General features: G+C 61.5%; 2 protein-coding genes across 4 annotated transcripts; one reads left to right on the top strand and one right to left on the bottom strand.

Annotated features, from left to right (window-relative positions):
* The first annotated feature begins 34 nt into the window (after positions 1-34).
* Positions 35-4,554, top strand: LOC116546686 (5'-nucleotidase domain-containing protein 2). Its single transcript, XM_032272876.1, has 12 exons — positions 35-106; positions 253-308; positions 407-500; positions 664-792; positions 902-962; positions 1,044-1,146; positions 1,258-1,359; positions 1,574-1,655; positions 3,642-3,728; positions 3,822-3,962; positions 4,044-4,108; positions 4,194-4,554. The coding sequence occupies exons 2-12, from the start codon at positions 262-264 to the stop codon at positions 4,453-4,455; spliced, it is 1,173 nt and encodes a 390-aa protein (XP_032128767.1). The 5' UTR covers positions 35-106; positions 253-261; the 3' UTR covers positions 4,456-4,554.
* Positions 4,411-16,367, bottom strand: LOC116546685 (stabilin-1). 3 transcript variants are annotated; one of them, XM_032272873.1, is made up of 41 exons: positions 16,326-16,367; positions 16,015-16,145; positions 15,733-15,844; positions 15,193-15,270; positions 15,005-15,103; positions 14,773-14,871; positions 14,491-14,622; positions 14,161-14,289; positions 13,951-14,007; positions 13,497-13,580; positions 12,763-12,958; positions 12,554-12,649; positions 12,418-12,463; positions 12,240-12,316; positions 11,902-12,027; positions 11,619-11,692; positions 11,391-11,465; positions 11,020-11,142; positions 10,668-10,715; positions 10,410-10,487; positions 10,154-10,300; positions 9,603-9,743; positions 9,443-9,502; positions 8,810-8,986; positions 8,642-8,728; positions 8,383-8,532; positions 8,234-8,290; positions 7,920-8,121; positions 7,417-7,566; positions 7,227-7,331; positions 6,989-7,096; positions 6,710-6,903; positions 6,474-6,618; positions 6,261-6,394; positions 6,007-6,172; positions 5,813-5,922; positions 5,597-5,716; positions 5,185-5,511; positions 4,919-5,065; positions 4,720-4,836; positions 4,411-4,641 (listed from the first exon to the last, which is right to left on the bottom strand). In XM_032272873.1, the coding sequence occupies exons 2-41, from the start codon at positions 16,032-16,034 to the stop codon at positions 4,585-4,587; spliced, it is 4,650 nt and encodes a 1,549-aa protein (XP_032128764.1). In that variant the 5' UTR covers positions 16,035-16,145; positions 16,326-16,367; the 3' UTR covers positions 4,411-4,584. The 3 variants fall into 3 exon arrangements, with proteins under 3 accessions (XP_032128764.1, XP_032128766.1, XP_032128765.1); XM_032272875.1 differs by lacking the exon at positions 7,417-7,566; XM_032272874.1 differs by lacking the exon at positions 11,391-11,465.
* Positions 16,368-18,074: the final 1,707 nt, after the last annotated feature.

The raw sequence follows: 18,074 nt of genomic DNA, 5'->3' as shown, positions 1-18,074 counted from the left end.
TGGCTTAGGCCTGGCCCTTTTACCCCGACAGTACCCAGAGGGGATTCAGAAATATGACTACAACCCCAGCTTTGCCATCCGTGGCCTCCACTATGACATTCCAAAGGTGAGTGGCAGGACCTGTATAGGGGCTCCCTCCTTGGCCTCTTCTTGGTATGATCATTCCCCTCAGCACCATCCAGCTGGGGTTCTGACATGGGCTGAAAGAGGCTGGCTTGGGGTATGGTGAAACTGAATCCCTGGCGTCCCCAGAGCCTCCTGATGAAGATTGACGCCTACCACTACGTGCAGCTGGGGACAGCCTACAGGTCAGTTGGCTCTGCCCTGTCTCCAGCTCTGCCCCACCCTATGCTGCTGCCTGGGCTCAGGACTGCCTTGGACTGATGGTGTCTGTGGGTCTGCTCAGGGGCCTCCAGCCTGTGCCAGATGAGGAGGTGATCGAGCTATATGGGGGCACCCAGCACATCCCATTGTACCAGACGAGCGGCTTCTACGGCAAGGTACTCCATACCCCAGCAGCAGCCAGCCTGCCCCATGGGCCATGCCCATGTCCCAGGGCAGATTTGGGGCCTTCATATCCAGCACTGAAGGGGGTGGGGCCCCAAAGGGTGACTAAGACCATGTCCTCCGCCCTCCCACCGCCCCCCCCACCCCGCCCCGCAGGGTCCCTCCATTAAGCAGTTCATGGACATCTTCTCGCTGCCAGAGATGGCTCTGCTGTCCTGTGTGGTGGACTACTTTCTGGGCCACGGCCTGGAGTTTGACCAAGCGCACCTCTACAAGGACGTGACGGTGAGGATGCCAGGCCTGCCCTCAGATGTCCGGGACGGCTAAGTCCAGCCACAGCGGGACAGGTCTGCCTGGGCCTTACTGCACCTTACCTATTCTCCACTGCCCCCAGGACGCCATCCGAGACGTGCATGTGAAGGGCCTCATGTACCAGTGGATCGAGCAGGACATGGGTAAGGGTGGGCAGAAGCCCTGCCGTGGCCGGCCTGAGCAGGTGGCAGGGCTGGCCCTCACAGTCCCGTCTGCCCCATTAGAAAAATACATCCTGAGAGGGGATGAGACGTTTGCTGTCCTGAGCCGCCTGGTGGCCCATGGGAAACAGCTGTTCCTCATCACCAACAGTCCTTTCAGCTTCGTGTGAGTCCAGCCCACTGTGGATGGAGGGACAGCAGGGCCGGGGCCCTGGGTGGGGAGGGTAGGCACAGAGCCACCCTCAGACCACTTGCCACCTGAACCTCCTCTGCACAGAGACAAGGGGATGCGGCACATGGTGGGTCCCGATTGGCGCCAGCTCTTCGATGTGGTCATCGTCCAGGCGGACAAGCCCAGCTTCTTCACTGACCGGCGCAAGTATGGGCCTGGGGGGTGTCGCAGGGCCAGGCAGGGGAATAAAGCAGGAGGCCAATGTGGCCCTTGCCCACTGCCCAGTATGCTTGGGGTGAGGACACCCCCTTGCTGGCATGGGTCCACTTGAGCAGGTAGGCCTTTACAGAGGAGGGATAAGGGTTACACGGCCTGTGGCCCTGCCACAGATTGGAAGTCAGGCCCTTTACCTGCACCCCAGGCCTTTCAGAAAACTCGACGAGAAGGGCTCGCTTCAGTGGGACCGGATCACCCGCCTGGAAAAGGGCAAGATCTATCGGCAGGTGAGAGCCATCTGGGGAGAGCAGCATGTGGTAGGGCACAGGGCTTAACCAGGCCCCCAGGTTGTGCAGAGGCAGCCTCTGAGGAAGCAGCACAGCTCCTCAGCCCTAAGCAGCCTCATACCGTGGGGTTGGAGCCAGGGCCTCCCAGGGAATGGTCGGCAGGGAGCAGGTCTGGGTGGCAACAAGAGCTCAACCTCTGGGTCAAGCTGCCTGATTCTGAATTCCAACTCCACTACTCAGCACAGGGAGCCTGGGCTGGTTGCCTGACCTCTGTGCCTTGCTTCCCTTGTCTGCAAATGAGGTGTAATATTCTGCTGAAGCTGTGGTATAAAGCCCTCTGGATGGCCAGTGGGCCAGGCACAGAGGCTCAGCCTTTAATCCCAGCAGTTTGGGAGGCTCAGGCGGCAGGATTAGTTTCTTGAGCTCAGGAGTTTGAGACTAGCCTGGCTAACATAGCGAAACTCCATCTCTACTAAAAATATAAAAAGTTAGTGGGGCATGGTAGCATGCACTTGTGGCCCCAGCTATTCCAGAGGCTGAGGTGGGAGGATCACTTGAGCCCAGGAGTTCAAGGCTGCAGTGAGCTTTGAGCACACCGCTGCACTCGCTTGGGCAACAATGCAAGACCTTGTCTTCAAAAGACAAGAATGGTCAGAGATCGTAAAATGCCTGATGAATGGTGTCATTCGTTGGGGCTGAGCACTCTCTGCTGTAGCCAGAAGCAGTGTGGTTGGGGGCAGTTCACTGGGTGCTCTAGGGAAACTCCTCCTTCTTACCTGGCTAGGAAAATAAGAGGGACTGGTGCTGGGGGGATTGGGTGTCGATGAGCAGGCAGTGATGAAGGTTTAGCCCTGGCTGAAATGCGGAAATCCTGGCTGAGCTGGGCTGCTTCAGGCTAGGGGTTCTAAAGGCCTTGGGGCTGAGGGAGGGGGAAGCCAGCAGCTAGCCAGGGGAGCAGTGTGGGGTGGCCAATACCCAGGCCTGGCTTGGAGGAAACGCTCCCACCCTCTCAGCCCTGCCCGCTGCTCCACCTCCCACTCTGCTGCACCCAAACTCTCCACAGCCCTCAGGCTCAGGTGTGTCCCCTCAGCTCTGAGGGCACTGCTCTCCCCGGCCTTGGCATCTGGCCCCAGGTGAAGAGAGTCATGCACCTTTGTGGGAAATGCATGACTTTCTTCCCTGGCAGCTTTCAGGCGGTTCTTTATGCCCAATATTCTGAAGCTGCCTTACTCTGTGTGTTGGATTTTGCCTGTCACTAAGAGTCTCTCAGACTCCTGCCCCTTGAGATTCTTTTTCTCGATCCAGGGCCTGCCTGGGCCTCTGCCACTCCACTTGAACTTATTTTAGCAATTCGCTTCTCGCACACCACCTGTTTCCCCCAGCACTTCCACTTCTAAGGCTTTGGATGCAGACTGCTCTGAACTGTTGTTCCTGGGTATAAATTCCTCTCGCTTTTGGGGTGTGGACTCCTGCTCTGGTGGCTGCAGCCTGAGCACTGGTCTGGTGATTCCTGCTCTCTGCTCTGGGCCCCTCAGTTTCTGCTGCCCTGTGAGCTTCCCCAGTTACGTGTGGGCCTGGCTGAGTGGCTCCAGATTTCTACAGCTCCAAGACATTGGTGGCCCTGGTGAGATCTGCCATTGTTCTGCTGGGTCCCTCTGTGCTGAGGCAGGGGAAACCAGCAAGGAGTTCAGGGCTGTGAAGTCTTCCCTACAGTTATTTTCTTATAAACAGGGTCTCAGTCCCTAGCCTGGCATATGTATGAGACCACAGGGAGGACCCCTGGAGGCATGGGTACCACATCAGCCTACAGGGTACCTTCCTGTGGCAGGCAGATTCCCCTTCCCAAGTAGGAGGGGAAAGGGCCCAGGGAGGGAGCAGCAAGGCCACGGGAAAGGGCAGCCAGCATCCAGCTGGATCTGGGATTCGGGAGGGAGAACTGGGGGAGGACAAGGCACTTGGCTCAGCAGCGTTCCCCTCTCTCCCCAGGGAAACCTGTTTGACTTCCTACGCTTGACGGAATGGCGTGGCCCCCGCGTGCTCTACTTCGGGGACCACCTCTATAGTGACCTGGCGGTGAGGGAAGCAGGGCTGGGCTACAGGTGGGGAGGACCGGGAACACCCCCCACCAACTGGTGCTCAGCCCAGTTCCACTGCCCCACCCACCAGGATCTCATGCTGCGGCATGGCTGGCGCACGGGCGCCATCATCCCCGAGCTGGAGCGTGAGATCCGCATCATCAACACGGAGCAGTACATGCACTCACTGACGTGGCAGCAGGCGCTCACAGGGCTGCTGGAGCGCATGCAGGTGCAGGCCGGGGTGGCTGTGGGAGGGCCAGGCCTGTAGCCTCCTGGGTGCACACGCCCAACGCACACCCGGTGTCCCCAGACCTATCAGGACGCGGAGTCAAGGCAGGTGCTAGCTGCCTGGATGAAAGAGCGGCAGGAGCTGAGGTGAGCATGTGGGGCGAGGGCAGGCGTCCCAGCCAAGCCACCACCCCGGGCCCACCCTTCGAGCGCACCCTGTCTCCTTCATCAGGTGCATCACCAAGGCCCTGTTCAACGCACAGTTCGGCAGCATCTTCCGCACTTTCCACAACCCCACCTACTTCTCCAGGCGCCTCGTGCGCTTCTCTGACCTCTACATGGCCTCCCTCAGCTGCCTGCTCAACTACCGCGTGGACTTCACCTTCTACCCACGCCGCACGCCCCTGCAGCATGAGGCCCCGCTCTGGATGGACCAGCTCTGCACGGGCTGCATGAAGACCCCCTTCCTCGGCGACATGGCTCACATCCGCTGAGGGCACCTTTATTGTCCCGGACAGGCTCCCCCCTACCCTTCCTGCCCCATCTACCCAGGGCATCCACCCAGACAAGCAATAGAAATGGTTTCCTCCCTGCATGTGCCTCTGCTTTCGGCCCCAGCCTCGTCACTTGACTGTGAGGATCCTCTGGGTGTCAGGGAAATCTTCCTCTAAGAGTGAGTCCTAGGAGAGCAGGGCTGTTGGTGATGGGCGTGACTAGGGCCTGGACCCATCCCACATCCGCCACACTTCCATGCTCACATCAAAGGGTTCACAAAAGGCGTCATGGCTGCCAAAGATAGGGTTGGGGACAGAGACCAGGGTGGGGTTGGTCCCTTCTTGCCATGGTGAGAAGTCATCATCAGCATCATCTTCCGCCTGTGAGCAGCAGAGGGGTGAGTGGTGAGGCTCCTTGCGTGAGATCCAAGTACCTGCCATGGCAGCCCCAACCCAGCCCTACCTGGAAGGCAGAGAAGCCAAAGCCAGTGGGCTTGCCTCGGGTACGGAGGTAGAGGGCTCCGGCCACCAGGCCGAGCAAGGCTCCAGCGGCAAGCACAGCCCCCACACCTGCTGCCACAGGTGGGGCCTCAGGTGCCAGCACCGCCCACTACAAACAGGGAATGTGTTGAGGTCCTGGTGGGAGCTGTCCCACCCCGTTCCCCAGATTCACAGGTTGTGGTTGGGGGGGGTGCAGGAAAGGCTCTGCCTCCCCCTTCCCCAACTCACGGGCTGTGGAGGTGCCAGGAGAGGGCTGGCCAGAGCATGGATGATGCCGTTGAAGGCCATGATGTCCCACATGATGACATGGCTAACCACAACTGTCCCTGGGGCCTGCAGGGAGACCAGCGTCAGGCCCCACAGTGAGGGCCAGTGCCAGCAGGGTGGGACAGTGGCCACACTCACCACAGGGGCCCAGGAACTGTTGTCAGGGCCCACGTCACTGATGATGAGGCTGAGGCCTGAGTGGGCCAGAAGCAACTTCCCCTGGCTGGCGTTGGCACTTAGGAAGGTGGTGTTGGAGGCATGCAGCTCCAGGTCTGGGCCACTCAGCGTCTGCGGGCAGAGCAAGGCCTGTTGGCCTGGACCAGCTGGAGACAGCTGACTCGGACTCTGGTCTCCCCACATCCCTGCTGGTTACCATGTTGTCCACAAAGCCTTCGTTGACAGGGACGAATAGCGTCTTATAGGTGAGCTCGTCCTGCAGGAAGTCCAGGAAGTCGAGACCACGCTGGGTGGCATTGGCATAGCCCAGCAGCATCTGGCTTGGAGGAGAGGCAGAGCTGTGAGCAGGCTCCCTCCTCGGGGACACTTGCTGCTCTGCACCCCCCCATCCCCAAGGCTGGGCCCCACACACCCCATAGAAAGTGGAGAAGTTGGCAGTGGCAGCCAGCACATCCAGCAGCTTCCCGTTGCACATGCTGATCCCATCCCCCACGAAGCCGTCTCGGCATTGGCAGGCCACATCTGCAGGAAAGGCAGGTCAGTGGCTCAGTGGATTGGTGGGAAGGGGCAGAGCTGGGGAAGTAGGGTTTGGTCGGGTGGACGCACCTTGCACGCGGAAGCAGTAGGCGTCCCAGCGCTCCGAGAGGTTCTTTCGAGCACCCAGGCTGACTATGCCCACCCGACCACTGCCACAGTCCGCCGTAGGGAAAACCACAGGGTGGGCAGCAGAGCCATTGGCCAGCCAGCCCATGAGGCACAGGTGGAAGCCCAGCTGTAGGAACAAGAGGGGATGCTGAGACCCCAAGACCCAGTTAAGGCCTCCCCCAAAGGCTTGGCCCCAACTTCTGGGCCCCACACACCTGCTGGGCAGCAGAGAGCTGAGGGAATGAAGCAAGGACAGCTCCCTGGGCTTCACATGCCGCCTCAGCCTCGGAAAAGTTCAGACCATAAGGGCCACTGGTGGCCTGGAGGTGGAAGACGCCAGCCCGTTTCTCTGCAGAAGGGAGGTGTGCACGGTCAGCGGGCTGGCTCTGAGGGATGAAACGGGTATTGGGAATGGGCAGGGGACACACCCTGGAAGTGCAGGTCAGTGCACACGGCATCTGAGTGGCAGGGTGGTGGCTGGCCCAGGCAGCGGTCCACAGGTGGTTCCGACTCCTCTAGACACTGCAGTCCATCACCCACGTAGCCTGCATGGCACTCACAGCGCCGTGTGTTCTGGGTTGGGGAGAGCAGTGGGTGCCCTTCAGAGGCCGAAAGGCCTGCTGGGCCTCCCCACCCTGGCTGCTCAGCTCCCCCACCTGCTCACCAGGCCGGTGCTCAGGCAGTCGGCATGCTCGCTGCAGCCCCCACGGTGGCCATCTGTGCAGGGGTTGCGGGCGCGGCAGCTCCAGCCATCACCCTCGTAGTTGGGCAGGCAGGTACAAATGACCACTGTTCCCACCTGGCTGCAGTTGGCATGCTCACTGCAACCACCATGCCCATCCTGGCACAGGTCTGCCACTGAGGGCAGGGAAGGAGTGGTTGGACCCGGTGGCTGCAGGGGAGTGGGGGCCTCCCACCTCCATGTCCCTGCCCACCTGCCTACCTGTACACATGCGGCCGTCCCCTTCGTAGCCCAGGCTGCACTCGCAGCTGTTCCCTGCACGGCACACGGCCTCAGGTGCACAGGGTGGGGTGCACACAGGCTGCAGCTCTGCCCCCCAGGGCCCAGCCCCCAGAATCAGATTAGTAGTTGCCTTCTTGGCCTCCGCCTGTTCCACCCACCCTTAGTGTTTTTACTGATGTGTGCACATGTACATAAGTGTGCAGCGTGGGCTACTCACCCAGTTGCACCTCACAGCGTGGCCCAGTCCAGCCCTCATCACAGAAGCAGGAGCCAGAGCCCCCAAGGCCCTCATCACAGCGGCCATGCACAGTGCAGAGGCAGGCTGGGGAAAGGGTCGGCGGGAAGATAAAGATTAGCCCACAGGGGCCAAAGTAACGGGGTGTGGGGTGGGGCGGGGGATGGCCCACCTTGACAATGGGGCCCAAAGGCACCGGGAGCACAGAGTTCACAGGCTGTCCCCACGAAACCTGAACGGCACAGACACTGGCCACTGCCACTCATGCCATCCATGCACACGCCATGGTCACTACAAGGGCTGTTGGGGCCGCCAGGGCAAGCTGGAGGATAGGGTGGGAGAAGTGAGGCGGGGCCAGGGGCTCTCACCAGGACCCCTGCACATGTACCTCCAGCCTAGCCCTGCCATCTGTCCCTGACCCACATGCCCACACTGCTAAGATCCCTCCAGGCCTGTGTCCTGGAGAACATCAAGATCCCCCAGCACTGCTCCCCAGGTTCTGCACCGTCCACTCTCCGGCCCTGCCCTCTCCCAGCACTCCCACTAGTAAAATCTAACCACCCAGAACTCCGCAGCCCCACATACCCCAGCACTCTCTCAGGGACAATGGCCAGAGCTGTACCTTGGCTCTCTTGGGGGAATAGAGGTGCAGGTCAACAGTGTCTCAGGGCTCACCTTGGCACTCACTGCCATAGTGACCAGGGCAGCAGCTGGGTTTCCAGGTGGTGGTGACACAATTGCGGTGGCAGCCCCTGCCCAGGGTTTGGGGCCGACCCCAAAGATTGGGCTGGACCCAGACGTTGCGTAGTCCCAAAGAGTGCAGCGAAGGGTATGTCCAAAACTTCGAGGATAAGCGCCAGCAGGCCTCAGGTCTGCCCTGGGCCGAAGGATTGAGGCCGCAGTTTGGTGGTTCTGAGTTTGGTGGTCCTTGGGTTCTGCCCACCCCCAATCCATCCCCCACCCCATTCCCTCAGCCCCCATCTCTCTACCTGCTCCTGTGACCCCTGAGGACAGGGTGGCTCCAGCCCGCAGATGCTGCAAATGTTCTGGAAGGGAGGGAGGCCAAGACAGCAAAGTCAGGTGGATGGACACCACAGACAGGGTGGCCTCCCGCCCGTCTGCCTCTGGCCTCCCTCACCAGTCGCAGGGCCCGGGTCTCAAAGCGGTCACAGCGAGCACCAAGGCCAGGTGGCTCCAGCAGCTGGTCAATGCCGTAGGCCAGGCCACCCTCAAAGGGCAAGTGACGCTGTACAATGTGGGCATCATCCTCACCCACCATGAGTTCACCCTGCAAGGGGAGAATGTGAGGTACTCGAGGGCCACAGGTACACTCCAGCCCCCACTGCCAGGGCCCCTGCCTCCTACTCCCCTCATCCAAGCCCTTTCCACAGACTCACGGGCCGCATTCGGCTGCAGGAGAAAGAGATGGGGGTCCCATGCATAGTTCGAAGTGGGCCCAGATTGGGCAGGTCAGATGCCAAGGCCTAGCAGGTGGAGTCATGGTTGGAGACGGAGAGGCAGGCTGAGCTGCAGACAGCGAGGCCAAGGCTGGGGGCTGCACCCACCTCGACATTGCGGATTATGTGTCCCCGCAGAATGGCTGCTAGCTTGTCACGGTGGTCCTCATGGTACAGCCAGGCCTGGCGTTCCAGAGGCAGGGCTTGCAAGGCGGTGTCTGTGGGCCACAGCATTGTGAAGGGCCTATGGGATGGGTCTCGAAGCAGGGGCAGGAGACCAGCCATCTGGTGGGATGCAGCAAAGATGCGGCAGTTGCAGCCCAGTCAGAGACTAGTGAGCCAAGTCGGGGGGCTGTGGCACAGAGTGGAAGGGGCTCCAGAGGCACCCACACTCATCTGTGGCCATCCCAGGCAGGCACGAGCATGCACACATCTCAGCCGTGCACACTGCTATCGGGAATGCAGCACACACTTAGCACACCCCTGTGCTCACCCTGTGGGGCTCATGCACACAGATGTGGCCTGTACACACGTGAGTTCATACATACAGGCTCACACAGGACAGTCTGCACACAGGTGGTGTGACCCAACCTCAGTGGCAGTCCCTGGCCAGGCTTTGGAGCATAGGTACGCACATATACTCGCACAAGTGTCTGCCCAGGCTTTGGGGCATAGGTACGCATACACACGTGCACAAGTGTACATGTGCAAATATGCTCACAATGACAGGCCCACCAGTACCTTCAGGAGGCTACTGACGATCTTGTAACCAAAGCTCTGGGCAGCGGCGGTGACGTTTCTCTGGGGAAAGGCACTGATAAACAGCTAGGCCAGGCGGGAAGGGAGGATCCTAGGCCCCCAGCTGCCTGCCTTCCAGCTCCTAGGCCTGTGCCTGTCATACCCTCAGGACCGGGGCATCACCCGGCTCCCAGTGCAGCGCCTCGGGGGGCAGCAGGACACGGTCGATGAAGTGCAGGATGCCGTTCACAGCCTCATGGTCGCTGCTCACCACACGCGCGAAGTCGTTGAGGTATATGCTGCCCTGGGGGCGGGGCACGGGGCTGATGAAGCCGATGGGTGGGGTGCTCGGAAGCTGCCGGGGCCTGAGATGGGGCGGGGCCTGAGATGGGGCGGAGCCTGGGTTGGGCGAGTCTTAGGGTGCAGGCAGTCCCGGGTTCGAGACCAGGACTGGAGGTGGGCGGGATCCAGGGCAGAGTCAGGGCAGGGGGCGGGGCTCTGTTCTCAGAAGCACCCGAGGGCTCTGGGCTAGACAGGCCCACCGTAGTGGGTGAGGCACAGATCGTGGGTGGGGTCCCGGCCTGGACTCAGCTCCCTCTCTTGGAGACGCCCCCTGGCTGGGGGAGGTGAGGGTCCGGATCGCGTCGGTGAGGGCCAGGCACAGGCGTGCAGTGGGGGGCGGGCGGGGCGGGCCAGGCCAGGACTGGGGCTCACCTCCCTCTCGCTGAAGCGCAGTGTGTGCCCCGAGAGCGCCGTGGCGTACCCCTGCTCCAGCAGATCCTCGCTCCGCAGTCGCCGGCAGCCAATCACGTGGTAGCGAAACACCAGCTGGCGATGCGCGCGAATCCGGGCCAGCTCATCCTGGAGCAGAGTCGCGAGGGGAGTGGGGTCCTTGACTGCTCCCCCAGCCTATGCAGGGCTGCCACCGGAGCGCCCAGCCCTGCCCAGCCTGGCTCTGGGGGCTGTGTACCTGCGACAGGTTGCTCATTAGAGAAGCGTGCGGCACGAAGATGGTGAAAGGCCCATCGCCCTTGAGCTCCTTGTATTCCTGCGGGGGTGGGGGGGTAACGGCATGAATGGAAGGGGAGCAGCCTGCAGCCTCCATGGATCTCCTGGGGAGGACTTGAACTCAGAGAGAGCAAACCAGCCAACCCCCTGACAAGATGGGGACAGAAGCCCAAAGAGGGGTGGGACTTGTATGTCACAGAGGCCCAGGCTGGCCACTCACCAGGAGATGGAGGCTGAAGAATGAGGCATGCTTATCCTTCTGGAGCTCCTGAGGGGGCGAGGGTCAGCTCAGATTTGGGGCGGCCCCCATTCAGGGCCTGGTGCCTGTCCCAGCACCTGCGCCCCAAGGTCTAGCCAAGGCAGACATGAGGGAAGGAAAGCCGGGGGGGTCTGAGTTGGGGTCAGGGCTAGTTTCATGGGTCATAGCTGGGGTCAGGCCCATGTACAGTCAGGGGTCAGGCTAAGGGTCATGGTCATGGCCAGGATCAGGATCAGGTCTTCGCCAAAACCATGGGTCAGGCCCATGGGGCACAGCCAAGACCAGATCAGGGGTCTGACTTGGGCATCATTACCAGGCCGACTCGGGTGCGGCAGGTGAGGCCGTCCCCCACGGTGTGAGCTGTGTCACAGGTACAGGTCCTCTGGCCATCCCCTGTGCTTTTGCACATGGCATAAGGGCTGCAACCTCCATTGTTCTGAGGCAGGGACAGGAGAGGAAGGTATCAGTGGCTTCTGGGACTTCTCTATTCCACCCAGCCCTATGAAAGAGGCATGAAGGCCCCTTCTCAGCCCCTCACATCCTCTTTCCCACTGATCAAACTCGAGCTGGAGGGGAGGATGGCCCACCCTGCAGAAGCTCTTAGGACCCTGCTGGAAGTGAGGAGGGCTGGTTCCTGCCTCAGTCCCCTCTCCCTGTGAAGGAGGGCAGGATTAGGGGCCCAACCTTAGAGCAGGGGTCCAGGAGGTCACAGGTCCGGATGCCATCCCCACTGTAGCCCTCGAGGCAGCTGCAGGAGACCTGTCCCCAGTTTCGATCAGTGGAGCTGCTGGGAGCCAACAGCTGTCCAGCACCCTGGGTAAAAGGGTCACCCCTCCCCAGGCCTGCCCTGAAGGGAGGCCCTACCCTGTGAGGGCACGGCCTGGCCCTCATGTCCACCCCTGCCATGCTGACCTGCTGGGGGCCTGTGGGGATGCACTCGGCGTGAATGTGGCAGCCCCCATGGTGGATGAGACAGCTGTTAATTTCTGAGGGAAGAGACACTGGGATGGGGGTGGCCCTTAGCAGCATCCCCCCCCTTCATCTGTCCTCTGTACCTTCAGATCCCACCCCTCCTCTCTCAGCACCCCCAGTCCCCCCATGTTCCCATGCCCCTCAGCCTTTCCTAGTCTGACTGGGATCACTGAAGCCAGACCCCTAGCCCCACATACAACCCAGGTTGGGGGCCCAGTCTCACCCTGGCACAGCTCCCCATCGCCCGTGTAGCCATCCTGGCAGGTGCATGTCCGCTGCCCAGGTGCCACCTTGGTACAGTTGGCATGGGGGGAGCAGCCCCCGTGGCCATGGGCACAGGGGTCCACCTCTAGAGGAGATGGTCCCAGAGAGTCGTAAGGAGCAGGCACAGGCCGGGGGGGACAGGAGAGGAGGGCATGAGAGAAAGGAAAAAGTCAGAGGGAAGGGTGAGGCCCGAGATGGGACAGCGAGAACAGCTGGGCCTAGAGGGAGTGAAGGGGCTCTGTGGGGACAGCCACCCCAAAACTTCAGGGAGGGCTCCGGGTATCCATGTGGCTGGACCTGAGCAGAAGGTGCCACTGCCAGAGTATCCTGCGGCGCAGACACAGGTGGGGGCTCCGGCCGAGTCCTGAACGCAGCTGGGAGGAGTGGCAGCGGCTTAGCCCATGCCTGTCCAGCCGTGCCTTGACCCCCAGGGCCCCCGCCACTCACCCACCTGTCCCAGACTGGGCCCACTCACTTGGCATTGGGGTCACACTTCCTAGGGCACTGAGGGCTGGCGATTTCTGGGGGGCAAGAGGATGACTCTGGTCATTCAGACTCAGGAACTGCCTCCTCAGTAGCCACCTGCCCTCTCCCCCTGGGGACCCACTCACTCTGGTCACAGCGGAGGCCCTGCCAGCCCACGTTACAGACACAGCTTCCGTCCCCTTGCAGCCCCTCCTGGCACAGCCCATGGGCACAGTCACACACTGCAATGGGACGAAGGAGGACAGGAGTTACCCAGTGCCTCTATCCTGTCCTGGCTGGGGTCTCCAGGCTGCTCTCTGCTGCCAGGAACCCACCCCTGCCCTCCTGTCCTCACCTCCGGTGCAGTTGGGTCCATAGCGGCCCAGCTCACACATCTCACAGGCTGTTCCGTGGAAGCCCTCATGGCAGCGGCACTCCCCGCTGCCCAGGAACCTGTCCTGGCACTGCCCGTGGCCTGAGCACACACCCCCCAGGCCCCCTGGGCATGGCTCACACAGCGTGCCAAAGAAGCCAGGACAGCAGTCTGGCACCTGTTGGAGCGGGTGTGGGAGAGAGGGCGAGAGAGGCCGAGTACGGATGTCAGGGGGAAGGGGAACGGAGGCATCTCAGGGCCACAGAGCCATGGAGCAAAGCCCCTTGGAACCCCAGACCCAGAGATGAGCAGGTCAGAGCCAAGAGAGACACAGAGATGTCTCCTAAAACCCTCCCTCTGGCAAGGTGGGGAAACTGAGGCTCAAGTAGGGAGGGGCTGCACCGAGATCCCACAGTGAGGGGCCAGGCAGGCCCAGTTGCTGCCCCTGGGCTTTGGCTGATAGAGCCAGCTCCGGACTGCCCTTTCTTCCTCTCCCTGTCTCCGCTCCCCCCGTTCCCTGGGGGAGCAGATACAGGGACAAACACTCGTCCTCTGACTTCAAACCCCTCTCCCCTCTCCTTCATCTGGGTTCTGGCCTCAACCTAGTCCCAGCCCAGCCTCTGCCCTTAAGATCCCAACTGGGCTCCTCCCTGGTCCTCCCCAACTCCCACCTCCCTCTCTCTGGACAGGCTTGGGGTGGGGGCTTCAGGGCAAACCTGGATCTTCTTGGCACATGTGTAAGAGCAGCCCCGGGCAAAGGAGAAGCCAGATCGGTAGACACAGCTTTTCCTGGGCGTGTCCTGGAAATGGTGACAGGCAGGAGTCAGCCAGTGGCTTGGGCAGGGGCAGGGCAGTGAACAGCGAGACAGACACATGGACTACAGGTATCAGGCAGATGAGCAGGACAGCAGAAGGGTCAGGGAGGGACCAAGACAGACTGACCGATGGGAGAGGGCAGACAGAATCCAAGCCTCAGGCTGCAAGTCTGAGGGAGTCTTCTAAGAAGAGCAGACCAGCCCTCCAGGCCTCTATGGGGATGTCTGCCACCCAGTTCCCTGTGCCTGGATGCCTGGGCCAAGCAGAGCTGGGCTGGAAGGTAAGGGGATCAGGCACCCTGGCAGAAGTGAGGGCAGGCAGCACAGGGGCAGAGCTGCGCTAAGCCAGTCTCACCTGCAGCTGGTAGCCCTGAGTGCAGCGGAATTTCCTGGTGCAGTTTACGCATTTCTCCTAGGCAAAAACGGGTGGGGCATCAGGCAATCCAGGGCTGGACCCCTGCCGTTCCTCCAGGACACCCCGACCATGTGCTCCTCCAGTCAGGCCAGCCAGCAGCTCCCAGGCCTGAACCCCCCTGCCAGCCCTCCCGTGGCCCCAGCCCCTCACCCGCAGGGCCTCAGCGTGACTATGCAGGCAGCGGCTTGAGCCCACTGTCAGGACCCCCGACAGGCCAATCAGCGAGCGGCCGGGGGCCTCCAGCATGGGGCCTTCCAGCGGTACATGGTTTACCTCAGGCTGGGGAGAGAGATGGAAGCTGAATCCACCCTCCCACCACCCTCACCAGGCGGGGCTGTAAGGTCAGGCGGTACTCCAGGGCCAGGTGGCTCCCCGGAGCAGAGATTAGAGGCTCCCAGCTGAGGAAACTCCAAAGGGAAGGAAGAGATCTTCAGGAGTAGGAGCCCAGGCTAGGGTCTCCCTGCTCCCTGCCCCCCAAACCTGGCCGCTGTGGTTGTAGAAGACAATCCAATGGGCAGGGCCCAGGAGGGAGTTGCGGTGTCCACCCTTCCCCAGGGCTTCCATGGAGAGGGCCTCCCCCAGGATCACATGGTGCCGCACTGTGTCTGCGTCCTGGGAGGGAAAGAGAAAGCTCAGGGGACCCCAGGATAACTAAGTACCCTGGACAGACTGCCACACCCACTGCGTCCCTTCGTGGTGGGATGGGAGGCTTGCCCTCTGTGCCTTTGCCCCCCTGCCATTGCCACATCTCCATGGCCTCACCAGGCGGCTGCTGTTGCCCTGGGCCTCCAGGGAGTGGTTGGTGGGCACGAAGATGGTGTAGGCAGTGGCAGCCTCAATCTGAGGAACCAACCTATGGTGCTAGGGATGGGGTGGAGGTCAGAAATGGGCATATTAGTTGTCAGTCTTGACCCTGGGAGCCTGCCAGCTCCCTCTGGACCTGGGGCACAGTGCCCTGTGAGCAGGCATGTCCCCTCTTGCCAGCCTTCCTTACCTGCAGCAAGTCCCGGAAGAGGCTGAAGGCAGGCACCAAGTCCAACTGCTGCAGCAACCCCTGCACACCAGGCACATCCGCTCGAGGGGGCAGCAAGACCTGGTACAGAGCACAGGGGCCTGGTCAGCATGTCACTGCTTCATGGCCTGCCTGCAAGGTTCCCTGAGCACACCCTCCTCCAGCCATACCTGGCTGATGATGTGTAGGACACCGTTGGTGGCAAGGAGGTCAGCCACGTCCACGCTGGCATTCTGCACCCAGACCCTCTGGAAGGCAGCAGGAGAGCTCAGCCACAGGTGGGCACAGATAGACCCTTAAAGGTGGGGCAGCCCCAACAGAGAGCCTGCCAGGCACACAGGCACCCACAGGTGGTCCCCAGGGTGGCCCAGAGGCTGGGTCCTGCACAGAAGCTCCTCCCAGGAGCCGACTCTGATCCCGAGTCAGACTCAGGATCCACCAGCTAAGCACACAGACTCCACAGGGCATGTAACGAGAAGGGTGGGTGTGCATGGGCAGCTCAGATGGACAGATGGCCCCCAGCAGCCAGTCACTCTTGGCCCAGAGACTCAGCGCCCATCAGCAATGTGTCCTGAGCACGTCCTCTGAGCCCAGCTCTGGGCAGGGCGATGGGACCCCAATCTCATCCCTGGTGTGGGAGAGCCTGCAGCCACTGGGGCTCCCTCCCATGCACCACCTGGTCCCTTTGTGGCCCAGGGTTCACCACATACCCCACTAATGTTGCGAATCTCCCAGTGTGTGCTGGGGTCCAGGGTGGCCGCTTCCTGCCCATGCAGCCGGGCTAGGTCCTTCTCGAAGAAGGCACCCTGGAGAAAATGGGCCCTGGAGGGGGCACAGTTTGGGAGGTTCATGGAATCAGTTAGTGTAAGTTATGGAGACCTTTGGTACTGGGCCCACCCCAGTGGGTAAGCGCCTGCCAGGCTGAGGACTTGCCGGGGAGGGGCAGGGTCCTGCAGGAAGCCCCTCCTGCAGCCTGGCAATGGTGGTCCCACCTGACCAGGTTCGGCAGCATCCGTGGCTGCAGCCAGAAAGCTTGGTCCTCGGGGCTCAGCCGACGGACGGCAGCCTCAGAGGGCACCAGGGCTGTGACTTGGCGGTCGGCAGGAAGCGTGATGCCGGCACTCTGCACACACACAGGGAGCAGGGTGGGAGTGACGAAGGCAGCCACCATCTTCAGATCCCCTGCTCTAGGCTCCAGACCTGCCCCCAACCTCCTGCTCTTGGAGATGTTATATGGCACCCCTCCATCCAGGCAGGCCTCCTGGATTTGTGCCCCCAACCCCAGAATTTTGCCCTGTCCTACCTTGAACCACTGGTAGAAGACGGAGAAGTGGGCATTTGCCTCCAGCTCCTAAGGGAAGGGAAAAGGCTGAGGTCACAAGACCAAAGGCAAATTCAGGCCCCTTCCCCACCACGGGTCCTGAGCAGCGTCCCTTTCCCGCCTGAGGTGCTGGAGAGGGCTCCTCCCCAGCCAAGCACGGGGAAGACAGAAAATGAGCCTGAGCACCTCTTACCTGGAAGATGTCTCCGTAACAGCTGAGACCATCACCCCCAAAGCCAGGGGGGCATGTGCAGACCCGCTGACCTCCCCCCCACTGCCTGGCAGGTGGCCTGCAGTGGGAGTGAGAAAGGGCCTCCATTCAGACCCAGATGGCAGCTGGGCCCTCCCTCCTGCATCTCTCTGCCTATCCAGCCACCCAGCCCCAGCCCCAGCCCCAGCCCCACCCCTTGTTCTACAGCCACTCGGTCTGTGTTGGTGGCACTCCTTCGGTGTGCCTAGCCCTGCCACCCAGGATCACTGGGTATCTGACATGAGCATTACCCATGCCAGGTGAGTGCTGGGGACCCCAGGGCTGTGGGAGCACTCTCAGAAGCCCAAGCTGAGAGCAGGAGCTAGCCAGGCCCAGGTGCGGCTCGCAGAGGCAGGGGTATGGTGGGGTGGAGCAAGGGCAGGGGACAGCGAGTAGTTCAGCACAGCCAAGGACCGTGGAACAGGGGCAGGAGTGGAACAGAGAGAGGAGGCTGGGCAGGAGTGGGACCTTAGTAAGGAGGGGTGAAGGGGAAGAGGAGTGACATGGTTGGATTTGAAGTTTAGAAAGCTCTTCATCCTGACAGGATACAGAGAGACACCCAGAGATGGGGAGGGAGGGAGAACTATAGCCCAGGCCCACCCAGAAAGCCTCCCCAGGGCTCTGAGCCTTGCACCCTTACCAGGCCGTGGCAGCCACCATTGCCTGCCCGGCAGGGGTCGATGGGACTGCACTGGTAGCCGTCCCCAGCAAAGCCCAGCTTGCAGGTGCATCGGCTCTGGAGAGGTCGGGAAGACAGCCTTGTCTCATGATGAGCATCCGACCCTTCCTTCCTCCATGACTTGGCTCTCACTGGGCACTGCCCCTGGGTAGGCCTGCCCAGACCCCAGAGGAACTTCTCCCAGCCCTACTCTCGGAGATCTGTGCTCTAGATGGGGAGACAGAGGCCCTAAGGGGAGACTGGCTCTCAGGATGAGTCCCCAGAGGTGAGCGCATTGGCAGAGAAGCGTCCATGGAGACTTGTTGCCCCTATACTTTGAGCTTGTGGCTCTGTCAGAGTCATTGAGGCCAGCAGCTAGCTGCTCTGGCAAGTGGGCAGGTACCTGCCAAGGCCGGCCCAGGGGAGCGGTTCAGACCCACTCCACCTCTGCCACCCAGTTCAGCTGCTCTGGTCCCTCCAACCAAATGCCAGTGCCCCTGGGCCTGCATACACTGCAGGTGAGTGACCAGAGAGACCCCTCAGATCTGAAGTGCCCTTGTTTGCACATTGGGGGCATCTCACTGGCGCATTCAACACCTCTGTTCTGAATTTTAAGGCCCTTATGGGGTTTGGAGCTTCAGCTCTTACACCTGTCAGTACTTACTGCTAAGGCTCCACATGCTGGTTCCTAGAGGCCACCTTGGAGTTGGGAGGACAGGGAGCCCCATAGGCCTGGCCATGCAGAGGCTGACCCTGACCAGCCAGGCCTGGGCCAAATGCGGAGGCTGACCCTGACCAGCCAGGCCTGGGCCATATGCGGAGG

The sequence above is a fragment of the Sapajus apella genome, unplaced genomic scaffold, assembly GCF_009761245.1.
Source record: "Sapajus apella isolate SASKATOON/1434 unplaced genomic scaffold, GSC_monkey_1.0 scaffold1224, whole genome shotgun sequence".
Classification (NCBI taxonomy): Eukaryota; Metazoa; Chordata; class Mammalia; order Primates; family Cebidae; genus Sapajus; species Sapajus apella.
Note: the sequence above shows the minus strand (reverse complement) of the source record. Positions and strands in the feature narration are given on the sequence as shown.